The sequence below is a fragment of the Olea europaea genome, unplaced genomic scaffold (genome assembly GCF_002742605.1).
Source record: "Olea europaea var. sylvestris unplaced genomic scaffold, O_europaea_v1 scaffold3270, whole genome shotgun sequence".
In the NCBI taxonomy this organism is placed as follows: Eukaryota; Viridiplantae; Streptophyta; class Magnoliopsida; order Lamiales; family Oleaceae; genus Olea; species Olea europaea.
The window spans coordinates 9,751-28,251 of record NW_019251604.1 but is presented as its reverse complement, the minus strand read 5'-3'; the positions used below and the strand labels follow the sequence as shown (position 1 = coordinate 28,251).

The window sequence follows — 18,501 nt, the reverse complement described above, 5'->3', positions numbered from 1 at the left end:
CTCGTCACTGACTCCTTCTCTTCATCTCCTTGACTCCATCCCGCGTCTCCTCTCTGTCAGACGCCGTCCTAGAGTACCCTTCGCTGGTGCTATTGTAATGAAGAAGCACCACGCTGTCGCACGTTTCCCTTCTCAAATCACCACGAGCTAAGATAGTGAAATGAAATCTCGAAGCAGATCCACCACTCCGATGGTAAAATGAAATCGCCGGAACACTGTAGCAACCCGCGCGAACCAGAAGTAGTTTAGGTTGGTGGCGATTTTGTGGGTTTGGACGGTGTTTGTGTGGTGGTGGTGATGACGATTTTGTGGTGATAGATCTGACGGTTTGGGTAGGGTTTAGATGGTGTTTTGTGTGCAGATGGTGATAGTGTTTGTGTGGTGGATGTTTTGTGCTGGTATGTGACCAATCATTTAGTTATCTGTGTCCAAATGTTTAAGTGTGACCAAAGAATTTGACAATCCATGACCAATTAATTTGACTTTGAAGTAATCTGAGACCTGTAAATTTTGGATCTGTGACCTACAAAATTTTAGATTTGTGACCTCAAAATAATCCGTGACCAATTAATTTGATGATATATGACCAGAAAATGAATATGTAACCTATAATTATGAATCTGTGACCATTAATCGTATAACTGTGACTTTATTAAATTTAATTAGTAAATATTTTCAATTAATTATATAGATACCTCAATTTTGAATTTTTCAATTATGTACCTGATTTGTGAATTGGTGTGAAAAATACACCTGAATTATGAATATTTCCCATCAGGGAAAAATACTCCCAAGTTGGTCCAGAAGGTAATTTGAATTGGTCCTGTCAATGCAATTGAGCCCAAACAAGACAGTTGAAATATTTTGTGTGTGTGTGTGTGTGTGTGTGTGTATATTGATCGATTCATTGATTTCTCCTTTTTCAATTAATATATTATTATCAGATTGAATTTGAGGTTGATTCTCGATTTTTCCAATGAATTGATCAATTTTGATTTTTATAACATTAAAATAGGGCATTGTTCCATAATATTAGCAAGCTAGCAGCACGTCGGTTCATCTCTTGCTAGGAGAAGTCTTTCTTCATACAAGAGATCGGGAAGTTGTCTTGTTTAATGTATTTCTTCAAGCTCGATTGTGTTATTCAACATATATCCAATAAATAGACTAGTTACAAAGCGTCTTCAACTAAGTTGTTAATGTATTTTAAAATATCATAATTTTTAATGAATTTCATGAATTTGAATAGATTTTTACAAAATCCATAAAAGTTTCATTAAAAATTGGGAAATTTCAGAAAAGTTTGTTATGTGTATTTTTAAGCTTGAATTCCATCCAAATGTTACCTTGAAATCCCTTTAATAATAAAATCTTTTTAAACCTACGAGTTCTACCTAAATTTTAAAGAATTTCATTAAAATATCAATTGGGGATACTTCGAATTTCGAGTCAAATATTAACTATGAGTATTTACATTACCACCACAAAATTTATTAAGTGTACCACATTATATTCACACCACAATTAAAATATAGTTTTAATAAATACACCACAACAAATTTACAATTATACTCCTAATTTTATAAAAAAAGAAAAAAAATCTAGGTTTTAATAAATACACCACAACTAAACTTCTTCTTTTTCTTTTCTTCTAAATATTTCTTTCCACTGTATACATTTTTATGCTACGTGCATCCATGGCTATATGGCTAGATGAGAAAAGTAGTAGAAAACCTTACCCATTTCTTCTCATCCACATTATTAACAGAGATGGGTAAGGTTTTCTTCTCATTCACACTTATTTTATTAATTATTTTTTCAAAGAAGGGAAAGATAAAGAAGAAGAAGAAGAAAACTTGATTTCAAAAGAATGGTTCTAAATCTATTTGTTAGTGAATTTGATTTATAATTTCAGAGAGGTCATTGAAATATTTGAAAGTTATTAAAAGAAGATGAGACAAATTACAATACACACGAGGAGAGATGCACATTTGTGGTCTTTATTTTGTAATTTTCTAGAGAGTCTAAACTTTTAAGGATGAAATTTAAATTTCTGTCAACCTTTTTCGATAAAAATTATTATACACCTGGTTTTAAATCTATGTATTTATTCATTTTGATGAGTGAAGATTTCAGTGACATAATTAATTCTATTTGGTACAATATGACTATTCTGATTCTCTTGCTAATCTTAAAAATTATTGTATCACTAAAATGTTTTTCCTCCCTTCACTTTTCCTTTTCCCTTGGTCTGCATCATTCATAACTTTTATTCAAGATGGTATATATATTGCTATTCACTTAAAGAAGATTAAACAAATTGATGAATTCTTACATGTGGTATCATGGAACAAGACTAGCAATTATAGAAAAGAAGAAGAAGAAGTAATTAGATTTAGATTTGTGGTGTGATTAATTAAAATTATATTAATCCTAATTATGTAATTTTACTTGAAGCTATTTAAGTAAATAGGAAAAAAATTAAAGATTGTGGTGCACTTAACAAATTTTGTTGTGGTAATATAATTACACATTAACTATTCAAAATACTTATTTTTATACTGTTTCGGAAAACTCAATGATCCAATCGTATGGATACAAAATATAGAATTTGCAATTGTAGAAAAAGGGAAATGATCGATACTCAATTTATAGTGAGGTCCCGTTTGGTACCCATTTTTTTCAAAATGCATTTTTCTCTTTCTTCTTTTTAACCACACATTTTTTTATTAAAATAATATTATACGTAAATCAAAAACTTTTTTTTTATTTTTCAATCACACATTTCCCATCAATTTACTATTCAAAAATGCATTTTTGCATAAAAATGCTTCCCAAACACCCTCTGAGTAAACATACATCTATACTCAGATTCCATAGATACAAATAGAATTTTTCATGAAGTCATATTTGATAAAAGTGGAACAAACTATTGGAAAGGAAATCTTTTACATCTTTTGAGATCCAACATACAATGTAGGGTTAAATGGTCGAATATTTTATGGAATTACATTAACTATAATCCCTAAAATTCTAGGAAGCGTTTAATATTCAAAGAAGACAATTCAAATCAGGTAACAATTTACAGTATCCATATTTTGCATTTAATCCGAAATTGAAGATTTTGAAAGTTGCATGAAGAATTGGAATGAAACCTGATCTACGGAGTAACATCTTAAACAATATTTTCATCTGGAGTAACATCTTAAGGTAACACTATATTTCCTGTCGAACATGAGCTTCTTGTTGGATGCAGAGTGAGAGGTGAGGGTTTCATTGGTAGCCAGAACAAGAATGGCGTGTAATAACTAATAATAGGATAGGTGAAGAAATTAGATGGGAGAAATTAATTTTAATTAGACAAGGAATTTTTAGGATGGGTAATTAGGATCGTAATCATAACTGTATGGATTAATTTTTAATTAATTTTAAAGTGTTAATTTTAAGATTTTAAATATATGGTTATGAATTTCAACACATTAAAGTAACAATTAGCAATAGGTATAATTCCCCAAACTCATTTTTAATCATATTTGATGTTACATGATATAAATAATGGACTACGACGGAGTGATGATATACAATATAAATGATGGACTACGATAGCCAACCAAGTAAAGGTAACTTTTGTTATGTTAGGAAACTTTTGCAATACTAGATGAACATCCGCTATGCTAGGCGACTTTTGCTATGCTAGCTTGTCTAACGCTATGGTATCCTAACTGTCACTATGGTAGAATGACTATCGCTTTTGCCACTATGGTAGAACGGTTACCGCTATGCTATCCCAACTATAATTGTGGTAGAGCAACTATCATTATGCTACCCCGACTACCACTATAGCAGACCGACTATAGCTATGCTAGTCCGTCTACCACTATGGTAGACCGATTACCACTATGCTTATTTGATTGCCACTATGATAGACCGACCACCGCTATACTAATCCCACTGCCACTATAACAGACCAATTACCACTATGTTGTCTTGAATTCCATTATGCTAGATGACTTATGATATGCTAGACGACTCTCGCTATGATAGATTGATCATTGTGACCTCCACTGTCCGAATATCTTTTTTAGTTGATTAATAACTACTTACAAGTTATCATTGACCCACCAATCATCTACTGGGTAAAAATAGTCCACTCAAGTTGTAAGTGAAAGCTATCTAATGGATGGACATGTTACACTAGACACGTGGACAATAATCGTTCGGCGATTACATGACATCATATACTTATAAATATTCCAAATGTGTGTCGGTATGGGGTCTGGTTTTTCTCAACATATTTTTTCTCTGTTTCCTTAAGTCATTTTGTTCAAATCCCAATTACTAATTCTTATACCAGAGGTACAATGGGGAGAAAGCCCCAACCTCTTTTTACAGGTGTTCAATTGCTCAACGAAATAACAGAAGCCTTCTTGCTCCGTTAAAAAAGTCCAAAGATTGTTTCAATATTATCTCATAGGCACCATCTTTGGGAAACTATTGGACATAAAAGCTATGTTAAAAAGACAAACTAGGAGTGATTCGCCCTTGGTTGAAAGTACGATGGAGCCAGAATCTATCACCATGGGTCAAGACCCATCATTGCTACCTTAATGTGTGATGCAGAGTCAAAGCCAAACTCAGAGACTAGCATTCCCAACCCAGATCCCGTCGAAGTTACACGCGAGCAACTACCTCAAGCGGCACAAACAATTGTTTTTTCGATTATTCAGCCAGTAATACAAACTTGGGGCTCAAGAAGTTACAAATCTGCAGGTTCCACGTCATATGGTAGACTTGGGAAAAAAATGGAAGGAATGATGGTCCAGAAGATAGATGATGTGTTGTCTAAGAGAAAGGATAAATGTAGGCAAATGGTTTTGGAAGAAAACCCCTTCGCACTCGAGATCATGGCCGTCCCTCCATCAAAAGGCTTTAAACGAATGATGATAGAAGCATATAATGGAGTCATCCGGACCTTCATTGATTTAATAAGACTATATGCGGCCCCAGACTTAGTGATGTGTCGATCCTTTCCACCGACACTAAGGAGAGAGGCTAGAGACTGGGTAACAACTTTGGCACCTAGGTCTATCAAAACCTTTGAAGAGCTCTCTAGGAGCTTTATCGCCTATTTCTTAAATAGCAAGAAAAAGAGGAATACTGCCATCAGTTTGATGTAGGTTGTCTAGGAAAAGATGAGATTTTGTAAGATTGCTTGGCCAAATTTAGTCGGTCTACACTTGGCATAAGAGACCTTGAAATGTGTGTTGTCATTACGATATTGATGAACGGGACGTGAAATCAAGCATTTAAGATGTTGCTTTCAAAATACCTTCGAAATCAATGTATACTTGTTGAAGAAGAGAGATAAGTACACAAATGCAGAGGAAGTTGAGAAAGTCATGAAAAACCTTTTAGAATAGTGGGAGCCAAAAACTCACAAATGAAAGTTACATGATGAGCGAAAAGCCACTGGTAGAAATAAGTAAAAAAAAATGAGCATGCGAGTAAGAGATATGCGCCGGAGTGATCGAATGGGCAAAGGTGAGAAGAAGTTAAGGCATTCACTCTTTGAATACCCAATGTGCTAAGATACATATAGAGATGCGAGACATGAAAGAGCTTGATTGGCCAAAACCAATGGTCGCATCTGCTAGCAAAAAGGATAAAGGCAAGTAGTGTCATTTTCATAAAGATCGTGGACATGAAATTGAAAATTGTATAAACCTAGAATAAGAGATCAACGCCTTCTGAGACGAGGTTACTTGACTATAATTGAAGCAAAAAAAGTTTGATGATCATTCCTTACCTATGAGGTGATAAATATGATCAGTAGGCCTAGGCGCGATTTGGTTTGGATTGGTTTCGACTCCAACCTGAAATCAAAACCAATTTAGTCGATTTGGAAGATTTCAAATCAAACCAATCCACCATAACTCTTAAACCAAACCGAACCAAACTAATTCAGTTTGGTTTGGTATGGTTCGATTAATCGGTTTGGACTTTTAGTCCAACTTGAATTTTTAAAAAAAAAAATTTGTCCAAGTTTTGGACCCAATTAGATTACAAGAACTAAAATAATTAAATAACTTTATATTATAAGAATTATTGATTAATAAATAAAATCAGGTTAATAGAGACAAATCAAGAGAAACTTAAGAATTTTTGTTGCCTTTTAATGCATTATGTAGTCTGACTGACTGAGTAGGAAAAAAAAGGCTAATTATAACATAATGAGCTTGTAAAAAGAAATTTTCAGTACCATTACTCACTAGCAACATCACAGATTGGAGAGAATCATGATATAATTACGAGATTATGATTTTTTTTTAAAAAATAAAAATAAAGATAAACATGTAAGTGGATTGGGTTGGTTCAGTTAACCAACGGTTTGAGGCCTCAAACCATGATCGAACCTACCCACCATAGTTTTGTTTAAAAGAAAACCAAACCAAACCAAACCAATTATCTATGTCAAACTAACCCGAGTGGAATTGGTTTGATAGGTTTAATCAGTTTTTCGATTATTTTGCCCAGGCTAATGATCACCAGTGGGATAGCAATGGGCGAAGATTCAAATTCAACTAGAAAGAGCTATGCACACTCTATTGGGGTCTGCTCTATTTACAAAAAGACAAGATTCAATCAGAACATCACTTTTTTTAGGAATACTTGATTAGTATAGCAAACCCCCATGATGATGCCTTGGTGGTTATCGCTGACCTAGCGGAGTTCTGGTCGGCAGTGGTAGTACAGCAAATGTTCTTACTTAAGAAGCGTTTCTGGGTTTAAGAATCTCTCTAGAAAAATTGAAAATCGTGACCACCCCTTTACAAGGTTTTGGAGGGGCAATTATGATACCAGAAGGAGTTGTGGAGCTTTAGGGGACACTAAGCACTTACCTAATGAGTGTAGTGATCCTGACGAATTTTTTAGTTGTCAAAATTCTCGTGGCATACAATGCAATCTATGGTCGAACACTATTAAATGCTATCGGAGCTATCTCTTCAACTTACTACAAAGTAATGAAATTCCCAACCAACCGAGGGATTGGGTGTAAGGGGCGATAAACAAGTTTCGAGAAAATGCTTGTTGATAGCATAAAATCTAAGGACTCGCCACCAGTTATGAAGTTAGGTTTTGAGCCTCCAAGGAGCTAGACGATGAGGATTCTAATTGTAAGTTAAAAAAATTGGTTAATTAAGATGTCTTTCTATGTTCCTTACAAATGTGATTGCCAAGAAGTTTATTGATTTCCCTAATGTAATGTTGGCTACTAGTTCTAACATCTTGTAATTATTAGCATTGTTCAATGAAAAGTTTACATGGCACCGAATAGTGAGGCTGCTAAGGAGGGGCCAAACTTACTGGGACGTCCCGGTGCGTCTACTGAATCCCTAAATCTATGTAAGCTTTATCTAAATGCATGGACTTGATTTACAATTGTTGAGATTTTTCGTACAAATTGTGGCTTAAAATTTTGTCCAACACATCAAAATCATTTAAGGGCTAAGCGGTATGCAACAAAACCAAATTTTGGTTATAAGCTCAAAATCATTCTACAATCTTAGTGGTGAGCTTTCAAAACCAAAATATTGCTTAGGGCTCAAAATCATTAGACAGGCGCTCGATACATGAAAATTGTTTGAGGAGCTAAGTGTGAGTAATAAAATAAAAAATTAGTTATGAGCTCAAAATTGCTCTATAAGCTTAGCAGCGAACTTTCAAAATAAAATGAAAAAAATGGTAGAGCCTCAAGATCATTAGACATTGCTCAATATATCAAAATCGTTCAAGGGGGTAAGCAGTGAAAAACAATACCAAAAAATTGATGAGTTCGAAATTGATATATGATCTAGTAGTGGGCAACAATAAAATAAAATTAGTCAGCTCGAAATCGTTTTACAATTGGACGTTGAGCAACAATAGCAAAAAATTGGTAGCTCAAAATCACTTTATGGTCTAACGATGAGCAACAATGACAAAAAATTAGTCAACTCAAAATTGCTCTATGGTTTAGTGGTGAACAACAATATCAAAAAAATGGTTTGCTTGAAATCACCCTACGGTCTAGCGATGAGCAATAATCCCTAAAATTCGTTAGCTTGAAATTGCTTGATAGTCTAACGGTAAGCAACAATAACAAAAATTGGTTAACTCAAAATCGATCTATGGTTTAGCTGTGAGCAACAATACCTAAAAATAAAAAAATTATTAGCTCGAAATCGCTCTACAGTCTAATGGTGAGCATTCAAAACCAAAAAATGGTTAAATCCCAAGATTATTAGACTTCACACTCTAATCGTTGGATCCCGTCCAATTTCAAATTTGTACTTCTCCGCCATTTGACATAGTCGATTTATTTATGCCAAAAAAATTGCAACGTAAAATAGTGAAAATGTTACATCTTAATGATAAATATCGACGAGAAGTAGATGGCCTAATGTGCTATATGATATAAATAATGGTCTATGATGGAATGATGCTATATGATATAAATAATGGACTATGATGGCCAACTAAGTGAAGGAAACTTCTATTACTTCGAGCAACTTCTACTATGCTAGATGATCTCCGTTATGTTAGGCGACTTTTGCTATACTTGCTCGTCTACCGTTAGGCTATCCTAACTGTCACTATGGTAGAGCGACTACCGCTATGCTATCCCAACTGTGACTATGGTAAAGCGACTACTGATATGGTAGGGCGACTGTCACTATGGTAGGGCGACTACCACTATGCTATCCACTATGGTAGAGCGACTATCGCTACAATATTGACTGCCATTATAGTAGAGTGAATACTGCCATGCTACCATGACTACTAATTTAATAGATCGATTACCGCTATGCTAACCTGGTTGTCACTATGGTATACAGACTACCACTATGCTAACCCAATTTTCACTATGGTAGACCGACCACCTCTATGTTGACCTGAATTTCGTTATGCTAGACGACTCTATGATAGATTGATCATCATGATTCTCAATCGTCTGAACATCTTTTTTAATTAATTGATAAATGCTTGACGGTTATCATTTATCCCGATTCCCATTAACCATCTAGTGGGTGAAAACCATCTACTCAAGCCGAGAGTGAAAACTGTTTGGTGGATGGACATGCTACGCTAGACACGTGGACAATAATCATTTGACATTTACACAATATCAAACACGTGTAAATATCATAAAGGTGGGACAGGTATGGGGGTCTGGTTTTTCTCAACATATTTTTTCGTCATTTCATTAAGTCATTTGTTCAAAATCCATTACTAATTCTCACGCTGAAAGTACAATGGGAGAGAAAGCCTTGGCCTCTTTTTACTAGTATTCAATTGCCCATCAAAACAACAATAGCCTCATTGCTCCACTAAGGAAGTCTTTTCAATATATTTACTAAAAATCTTGTTTCAAATATTTTTATAATTTTTTTACTTTTTAGTTATATATATATATTTTTAAATATTTATGTTTTAAACAATCACTTTTCACAAATGCACTCGATTTCAAAACTGAACCTGTAACTTTCATTTAAATAAGTGAAAATTACACCCAGCTATATTTTTTTAGTTTCAACTTCAAAATTTAGAATTAAAGTATTTTTATACAAAAATCAGATATTATACAATTTTTAAATATTAATATTAATATTATAAAATAAAATAAATCTACAAACTTACCACCAAAACAATCACTCCACTCAAATTAAATTAAGACCTTGTTTCAACCCCATTTTGAGGGGAAAAATGAATTTTTGAATAGTGTATCGATGGGAAATGTGTGGTTAAAAAATAAGAAAAAGTTTTGAATTTGTTTGTAATATTATTTTATTGAAAAATGTATGGTTGAAATGATATCAAATTACTGTAAAAAAATTCATTTTTCCAAAGAATGAGGATCAAACAGGCACTAAGTTACATACCTTTTATACCCCACACCCACCCGACCTCATTCATCCCAAACCCTGAATTATTTTACTTTCTTTGGTCTATCATTTCCTCTCTCTCTCTCTCTCTCTCTCTCTCTCTCACTTCTCTATTTTGTATCCTACCTCTTCTCTAGCAACACATCAACTCCATCAACATTGAACCTTTGTTGACACAACACGTTGCCGAGCAAATAACACTATACTCACCGCGTCATGCCTCTATGAGCAACATTAATGCGTGGCATCGAAGGCGTAGATACCATATCTCGCAACAACAGTGTCGCGCTACACCTCTGCCCACGAAGAGCGTTTATGCGAGCGAAGTTGAGTCACGATGCAATGGTTTTAGGTTTGGGTTTGAGTTCTCTGGCATTGCATTTGCCTGGCTTCTATGGTAAGATCACAATGGTGGTTTCACGTATCTCACGGTGACGTTGCATTTGCCTGGCTTTTGAACTTTTCTATGGCGATTTGCGATGGTTTATTTTTTATTTTTTTTGTGGTGATTTTGCGATGTGTGCTTTGTGTTGGTTTTTGGGATGGTGGTGTGCAGGAGGTATTAGTACTCGATGGCGATGGTGATGGTGATGGTGATGGCGATGACGTGTTTGTTGATTTTTTGGTGGGAATGGTTTGGTATAGATGGAGACAGAGGAAATAGTGCTAGTCGTGGTGACGAGGGTGATGGCGATGGTTGTGGATAGGTGGTGGGGGTGTTTGTGATCAATTATTTGAGTATTGTGATCAATAAATTATTAATTTTTAACCAATTATTAATATGTGTCTTAGAAGAACGTGAGATTATGACTAAATTCGTAATTGTGGTTCAGAATTTGGTAAATTGTGGCCAATTAATTCGATAATATGTAATCTATAAAATTTGTGAATTGTGATCGTAAAATAAGTTGTAACCTATAAAATTTATGATTTGTGACTAATAAATAAATTTTAACGTATAAATTTTTTTATTTGTAGTCGAAAAATAATTTATATCAATTAATTTTGATAATTTGTGATCAAATTATATAAAATTATGACATTAATATAATTAATTAGTAAAATATATTTTTAATTATTTATTTCATAAATGAAATTTAATAATATCAGATTTTTAAAGTTTTAAATATTTTTTCTTAATTTTGAAATGCGTCATAGTTAATCTCTTATATTTGAAATTTAAGTGTGTGTTTAAGCCACATTCTTTGTAAAAAATGTATTTTGGAATAGTAAATTAACGGAAAATGTATGATTAAATAATAGAAAAAAACTTTTGATTTTACATGTAATATTATTTTATTGAAGAATATGTAATTAAAATGATGTCAAATCACGATTTAAAATAATAATAATAATAATAAATAAATATATATGCAAACAATGCAGGTTAAATAGGGCCTAAACAAAAAAGCGAATAGTTTCAGGGCCCTAATTTGATTAGGCCCAACCCATTGGCAATTTATCGGATCCACGTCTCCTCTCTCCCCCAGCACTTAATTCCCGAACAAATTCTGTACTGTTTTCCTGTCTTTCGATTGCTTACAACTAAAAAAACCCTAAATCCCAATTCCTACGGCGAATTTCAGCTTTGAATTGAAGTGGCAATACGCGTATAAATTAATTAAGCAGCTTCAAAATGCCTGAAAAAAACGAAGTGATAGGCCTGTCATGGGAACCTAAACTACCCGTGTTTTCATCTGCATCCACTTCTACAACTGGTTCTACCAAAACCGGTAATTCCTCATCCAGTGCCCTCTACAAACCCAGTTCGGAGCTCATTGACGGCCTCTTCGTTCCTCCGAACGACCCCAGAAAGCTCAAAAAATTGTTAAAGAAACAAATTAAAGACACTGCTGGGAAGGGCTGGTACATACTTCTTTTCCCTTTTTTGGCCTCTGTTTGAGTTGGTTTTCGTGATAAAATTCACCCATTTATTCTTTTCTTGAAAAGGTTTTGATTTTTTATGTGGGTTGGTTTTAAATTGATAACAGGTTTGATATGCCCGCCCCAGTGATGACGCCAGAGCTCAAGAAAGATCTTCAACTGTTGAAGGTACGTTTATTTATTTCCTTGGTGAATTGATTAAATTGATTCTTGACAATGCTATTTGGAACTTGTACAAGGAACGTTCTGCAATATAAAGCTCTAAACAGACTTCTTTGATTGATTTATAAGTGGCAATTTTCTATGTGGAATTAATTTAACAACAGGTAAATTTAGGTTTCATCTAATATCACTTGAACAGAATCTTGGCACAAACCATTAAGATTAGTACTTTTTAGTGCATAAGCAGTATTACATTACGAGTAATTGTAGTTACCAGAGCAAGCAATGTCCAAGAGCTGTGTTAGTGTAATACTAGTACCACAAAAATTTATATCCTCCACCATTTTCAGTAGAAAATTAACCGAAATTTGTCATTCATAATGCAAGTTTCTCATAGAATATACGAAAATGAAGATAAACTAAGTAAAATTGTTGATTGATTTGTTTGAAGATTTCTTTTGTTAGCGTTCGTCCACAGAAGATTTCGAGTTTTTAAATTTTTGGCCGTCGAAGATTTATGATATTTCAAAGTTGAAATTTGATTTCCAGACAATATTTGGATTATCACAAATTGTTGAGAATTTTTCTCTTCCTTCCGTTCCCTCTCTTCTTTTGTTCCACTTAGGATCCACCGTATCTGATAAAATCTATTGGTGATTTTACTTTTGTTTTTGGTAATTACTGATGATTAAGCACAAACATAAGCATTGGACCTTTACCAAGTTGCCAACGTAATCAAGTGGACTTAAACGAGGAGAATGAAGATATCAACAGTTAGAACCTCGGAGGAGATAAATTTCCATTGTACAGACATTTGCACATTTAGCTTCCTGTTTCAAAATCCAAAGATTTGAAACATTTCTACACTTAGGTTTGATAATTAATCTGGCACTAGGAATCTATCGAGGCTTGGATTTTTCGCTTCCTACCGGTTGTGATTTATTTAATTTTGTAGAACGAAAATTAAAAATGTGAATTGAAATATGTAATCAATTACCAGAATTGATAGAAACTTCGAAAACTTTGGGAGGGAGAACATGAAATGTATCCAACTGTTAGAGCTGCTTGGATTAAACCAAACAATCATACATTAAAAGTTGGAGATCGAGAAATAGAACTAGTAGATTTCATACCAAAAAGTATCAATAAGATCACCTTTAGACCGAGTTTTCCAACTTCCTCCAGGATATATGGAACTTTTCCTTCCATACTGTCCAAATGCCTACATAAAACATGAATACAATGCTATTTTAATGAGGAAAATTGAAACAATTGGCTCAACCTTTCAAACGAGAAGACTAAAACTTGTAAGCAACTTATACATTATTGAGATGAATTAAATTAACTTCGAAGGGCCTGAAGGGCTGAAAAAAAAATACTCTTTAAGAGTTTTGGAGGGTTTTCTGAATATCTTTTGTATATTAAAATATGCTATTTCTTTGTTAGGGAATGTCTAGCCCACTTCGAAGAGCTGCACAGTCGTGATATTTATAAAGCTCCTCATGTTATGGCGTCTAGGTTTCTTAATGCTTTGAATGTTGCCATCTTGCTTGACGACATTTCGGTGCCCCAATCTTTAGATGATGCTTATCAGCAGGCCAATCTTTGGTACATATCCTTATGTATTCACCAAACTTGTTATGCTCTTGTATCTACCACCCAATCTCGATAGTCTCCTTCGAAGTCTAGTTGTGTTACTCTTAAGGAAGATAATGAGGTTTTTATTGTTGAGTCTATTGAATGTTTAGANCGATAGTCTCCTTCGAAGTCTAGTTGTGTTACTCTTAAGGAAGATAATGAGGTTTTTATTGTTGAGTCTATTGAATGTTTAGAGATAGTAAGGATGAGAGCTTTGACATAATTGACCATGAAACAATTGAGGATTTACTTATAGCCCTTGTTTGAACTCTATTTTGTCAAAACTCATTTTGCAAAACTCATTTTTAATCACATTCTCTTATAAAATAATTGTATACATAAGCCTAAAAAGTTTCTCTACTTACTTACTACACATTTTACTAAAATCACTATTACAAAATTCATTTTCTCCAAATAATGGGGCTCAAACAGGAGCATAGTGTCGCCACCTAAATAGGTAAAGAAAAGTTTTTGAATCATGCACTTGAAATTAATCTATTTGATTGGCTATCACATTTAAACGAAAGTTATGCTTTCAATATAGTAGAGTTATCTCCTTATCAAGGCATATTCGAGCCACCGTTGTTACATTGATTTGTTTCTGCAGGGCAATCTACCATACTAGTGTGCTGTGGTCCGAATTTGAATTTTGTGAATAGTTCTTGTGGATAAGTTGTACAGGTGGTTGTTTAATGGGGTCCCTTATCGCTACTTGGTTAAAAGGGAAGATCATCCCTCTAATTCAGATAAGATTTTTAGGACTAATATTCAAATTCGATTGTTGTCACATGGTTGGTTCCATTATTTAATCAAGAAGAAAGATTGCTCTCCGTGGTTAAGAAATTGCAATTTATATCACCAGAGTCAAGTTCTCTCGACCGAAGAGAAATGATGAAATATTACAAGATATATTATTTAATTTAGTTTCCAATTTTGAATCTTATACTAGGAAACAAAATTAGGGTTTCATTTTATAGTACTTTCCTACTTCAATTAGAACTAGTTTAAACCTTATATAAAGAGGTTTTATGCGATGTAATTAAAACAGCTATGATATGAATAAAATTGATACTTTCTCCCTAAATTCTCGCTTCTTCTCTCCCTTCTATGCATTTAGTTCTCCTTCCCTCCTCTTCGTCTCCCTCTTTTCCCCTTCTCCTATAATTGTTCCATAGCATGCTATGTCAGTATTACTACTACAATTTCTGGAGTTTTTATACTCTGTAATGTTAATCAAGACACTGTTGATGTTGTGATTGCGTGTTTTGGTCCTAATTGGCCCCTTCTTTGCCTGGAAACGGGCTTATGTTGGATTGTGTTGGTGAAATTGTATTACTTGCTTTGTTTATGGGAATTAAGGATCTCTCATTTGTTGCAAAGTGAATGCATGTTTTGCCTATTAGCCTGTGAATGTGCAATAGGTAAAGTACGCTGGCATGCCAACTAATTGGTATTTTGATATTTGATATTTCTACCCTGTTCATTATAGAATATAAAGTGCTGTCCTGAAGATTAGATGTAATAATATAATATTTGTATGAATTACGAAGCAAAGCAACTCACAGCCCCCTAGATCATGTGATTCTGTTATTGTTGTATTTGTATTTTCAACTTATGGGTGAGATTTAAATGCCTCATTTGGTATGTTTTCATCGCTCGAAGGTTCTCATTTTGTTCCTGTTCTGCCAATAGAAATCCTAAAGACATGTTGCATCTTTTTATTGGTATTGAAATCCAGTAGGAAGACTATTTCTTGATGAAAATTGGATCTTTTTACCATTACAGTTGAGGAGTGCCATAGATCCAAAAAGGCATTATAAGAAGGGTGACTCAAAATCAAAAACACTTCCCAAGTATTTCCAGGTAATTTTCCATCTGAATTGAAGTCTAATGCTTTCAATAAGTACTACATTTAATTGATTCTGGTCATCCAAGAGGTTAATGATTGAGTTCTTTGATAATTGATCAGGTGGGCACTGTGATAGAGTCGGCAGAAGAGTTCTACTCCGGTAGACTTACTAAGAAGGAGAGAAAAGCAACGCTTGCTGATGAGCTGCTTTCTGATCGTAACCTTGGCACATATAGGTAAGCAAAATTTTCCTACTTTCGAAAACATATATATTGCTTTTTACGTAAATGCTGCTAAGATGAGACTGACATTATATTATGAAGCCATGGTGAATTGTTCCTTGTGTTTTTTATTATTTTTTTTCTCATAATTCAATTTTGCGCAGGAAACGCAAGGTCCGAGAGATCGAAGAAGTGAATCGGCCAGGTGGGGTGGCCAAGTGGAAGAGAAATGGCGGGAAGCGGAGCAAGCATACAATGGCTGGAAAGAAAAAAAGGCACTGATAGCTTAGTTCTCAGTCAGAACCATCCATAAGACATAGGTCCTGAAGATCCGCCACCACTTGCATGGAGATTGGAGTAAATTGCTTCAAGTCAACAATTTTTGACCTTTTTTCAGAATGATTCGCAGTGAGACCTCGGCAAGTGTTTTATATTGTAATATTAACAGTTAACATGAGATTCATATTTGAACAAAAGACAAGCAAACTGAAGTGGGAAAATAACTGAAATTTCTTCTGTTTAAACCACTTACTCGGTTGGATGAATTAAGTTACATGTATGGTTGGGAAAATCATTCCTTTAGTTCACTACTACTTGATTGCACCTCAAAATTGTTGGCTGGAAACAGAAAGGCAAGAATGTATGTTCCACATATGATGAACTTATCATTTCAATGCAAAGATTCACATTCCACAATTGGAAAATATTTCCTTGCCCAGAAAATGTGTGGTATGGCATAAGCTATTTATACAAACAATTAGATTATGATGAACTGCAATACGTTCCACTACTATTGAGATCCAGATTCTTCAAATTCAAGTAATTTGCAACACCAGTGCTCAGGGCAAAGGTTCTTGAGAATCTCCCAACCGAGACAAATGGAGATAAGCATCTGTTCCTGTAAGCATACAGACCAAAGATCCAAAAGTTAATAAGACTGAAGAAATCATACATGCAATTTGCAAAGCATCAGGCTGAAGAATATGAACTAATTAACTTGAACCCATTATTTTGTATTTATGTGAACTTCAGGCATATCAGGAACCAAAAAATCCTGCCTGACCTTACACAAGCATCTCACTGTATGACGCCTAGCTAACTGACAGACTAAGACGATGAAATCTTACACTCAAATGTCCAAATACAAAAATCGTCACTACCATTATAGTGCCAAGTGCAACATGCAGGCTATGTCCCAATTGGCGATCACTTTTACGACCAACAATGCATTGTATGATAATAAGCAGATCATTATACTCATAGTGCGGTGAGCAAATAGAAAGAACTTACCATATCCTTCCATGGAGATAATTTGCAGATCCCCTCCAAAATACTTTGCATATAAACGGCTTATAGGAAGTCCATAACCATAACCAGCCATGGTTGTTACAGTTCCAAGGTCAATGGCTGAGTGCTCGTCTAGGGGGTTCTTTGCAGTACTGTAGAGATATGTAAATATTTTAGGAAGACCACTTCTTGGTATTCCTCCACCTTCATCAGAGACCTACATAAAATGTTGGCAACAATATAGTGAACTTGTAGTGGTTAAACATTCACAAAATACATGCAAATGAAATTAAGGCCCCGTTGGTACCCATTTTTTTCAAAATGCATTTTTCTCTATCTTCTTTTCATCCACACATTCTTTATTAAAATAATATTACACGTAAATCAAAAACTTTTCCTTATTTCTCAACCACACATTTCTCATCAATTTACTATTCAAAATTGCATTTTTATATAAAAATGTCTTCCAAACACCCCCTAACAGATTCTCAATTCAATAGGAGAAAAAATGAGAGGTGAAAAAGAACGTGCCTTAATGGTAACATCCTCCAATCCATCAGCAACTACTATACGGATAGGAGGTGCAACCTTGTCTGAATCCATAAACTTCTCTTGAACAGCACGAAGGGAGTTTTTTACCAGCTCGAAAACCATCAAATGCAAGTGTGCTGGTACATAACTGACATAAAAGCAAAAAGATGAAGCTTCTGGATTTGGCACCATACCACACAAAAAAATTAACATCTCATAGAAAATTATAATAAAATTACAAACATACGGAAACGTGAAGTTAGGATCCCCATAGATATTAACATCTGGTGCACTGCCATACTCTCGTAAACAAATGGAACGGGCATCCTCACTAGCATTTCTTGCAACCTCAACAGGAGACATTTTTGTATGTATATAACCAATACAATCAGGGAGAGGACTGGGATCGCGCAATGCCACGTGCTGCCCTGAGTTGGAAATAAATTTGAAGCAAACAAATTGTTGTTTGGAATAAATTTCTTTCCGCACCAATAAAATAGATGCCGATTAGAAGCTACCAATTAAATAAGCAGGTCAACAAAAAGGTGGGGGGCTAACCAATGAGCATGCGAATCCCAATTCTTGACATATAAAACCGATCAAGAAACTGCTGAATTTCATCCAAATCTTTGTAATTGATTTTCGCATCCAAATCTTTCTTCAACTGTTGGACTCCCAAAGCCATCATAGGGACCACATTGTTGTGCCTGACTTTAATCATCTTAATCATTTGAGTGAATTCCAACTCGTCACTCTTATCCTTAATATCGTGAAAGGATCGAAGGTCACGAAAAGAATCCAAATACCAATCTCTTACCTGGCAAGAAAAGAGGAGGAAAAAGAGACTGCATTGATTAAACATTTGATAATACAATCTTCAACAATGGTTATGCACTTCTATTTCAAACAACAAGAATCTCGAGTCCAACATACTTGCCCGTTATTCATCATTTTTGGAAAATATGTAAGCTTAAAATTATAAAACAAAAGCTAATTTCAAGACCAA

General features: G+C 34.4%; 2 protein-coding genes across 2 annotated transcripts; one reads left to right on the top strand and one right to left on the bottom strand.

The window, feature by feature from the left end:
- Positions 1 to 11,393: 11,393 nt before the first annotated feature.
- On the top strand, positions 11,394 to 16,264 carry LOC111385764 (rRNA-processing protein fcf2-like). The gene is made up of 5 exons (XM_023010180.1): positions 11,394 to 11,789; positions 11,915 to 11,975; positions 15,393 to 15,470; positions 15,577 to 15,692; positions 15,842 to 16,264. Exons 1-5 carry the CDS (start codon positions 11,560 to 11,562, stop codon positions 15,957 to 15,959), a joined length of 603 nt encoding a protein of 200 aa, XP_022865948.1. The 5' UTR covers positions 11,394 to 11,559; the 3' UTR covers positions 15,960 to 16,264.
- A 56-nt stretch (positions 16,265 to 16,320) lies between these two features.
- LOC111385763 (pyruvate dehydrogenase (acetyl-transferring) kinase, mitochondrial-like) lies at positions 16,321 to 18,446 on the bottom strand. The gene is made up of 6 exons (XM_023010179.1): positions 18,433 to 18,446; positions 18,054 to 18,340; positions 17,743 to 17,923; positions 17,496 to 17,643; positions 16,968 to 17,181; positions 16,321 to 16,575 (listed from the first exon to the last, which is right to left on the bottom strand). The coding sequence occupies exons 1-6, from the start codon at positions 18,444 to 18,446 to the stop codon at positions 16,517 to 16,519; spliced, it is 903 nt and encodes a 300-aa protein (XP_022865947.1). The 3' UTR covers positions 16,321 to 16,516.
- Between the last annotated feature and the right edge of the window lie 55 nt (positions 18,447 to 18,501).

What these genes read in the sequence shown, in the direction of transcription:
- LOC111385763 (XM_023010179.1), bottom strand. An exon ending in TGGGATTCGCATGCTCATTG is followed by an intron (nt 17,924 to 18,053) that starts GTTAGCCCCCCA and finishes TTTCCAACTCAG; the next exon opens with GGCAGCACGTGGCATTGCGC. An exon ending in TGGAGGATGTTACCATTAAG is followed by an intron (nt 17,182 to 17,495) that starts GCACGTTCTTTT and finishes CATTTTATGTAG; the next exon opens with GTCTCTGATGAAGGTGGAGG.
- LOC111385764 (XM_023010180.1), top strand. Translation starts at nt 11,560, where the DNA reads ATGCCTGAAAAAAACGAAGTGATAGGCCTGTCATGGGAACCTAAACTA. An exon ending in GACACTGCTGGGAAGGGCTG is followed by an intron (nt 11,790 to 11,914) that starts GTACATACTTCT and finishes AATTGATAACAG; the next exon opens with GTTTGATATGCCCGCCCCAG. An exon ending in AAGATCTTCAACTGTTGAAG is followed by an intron (nt 11,976 to 15,392) that starts GTACGTTTATTT and finishes TTACCATTACAG; the next exon opens with TTGAGGAGTGCCATAGATCC.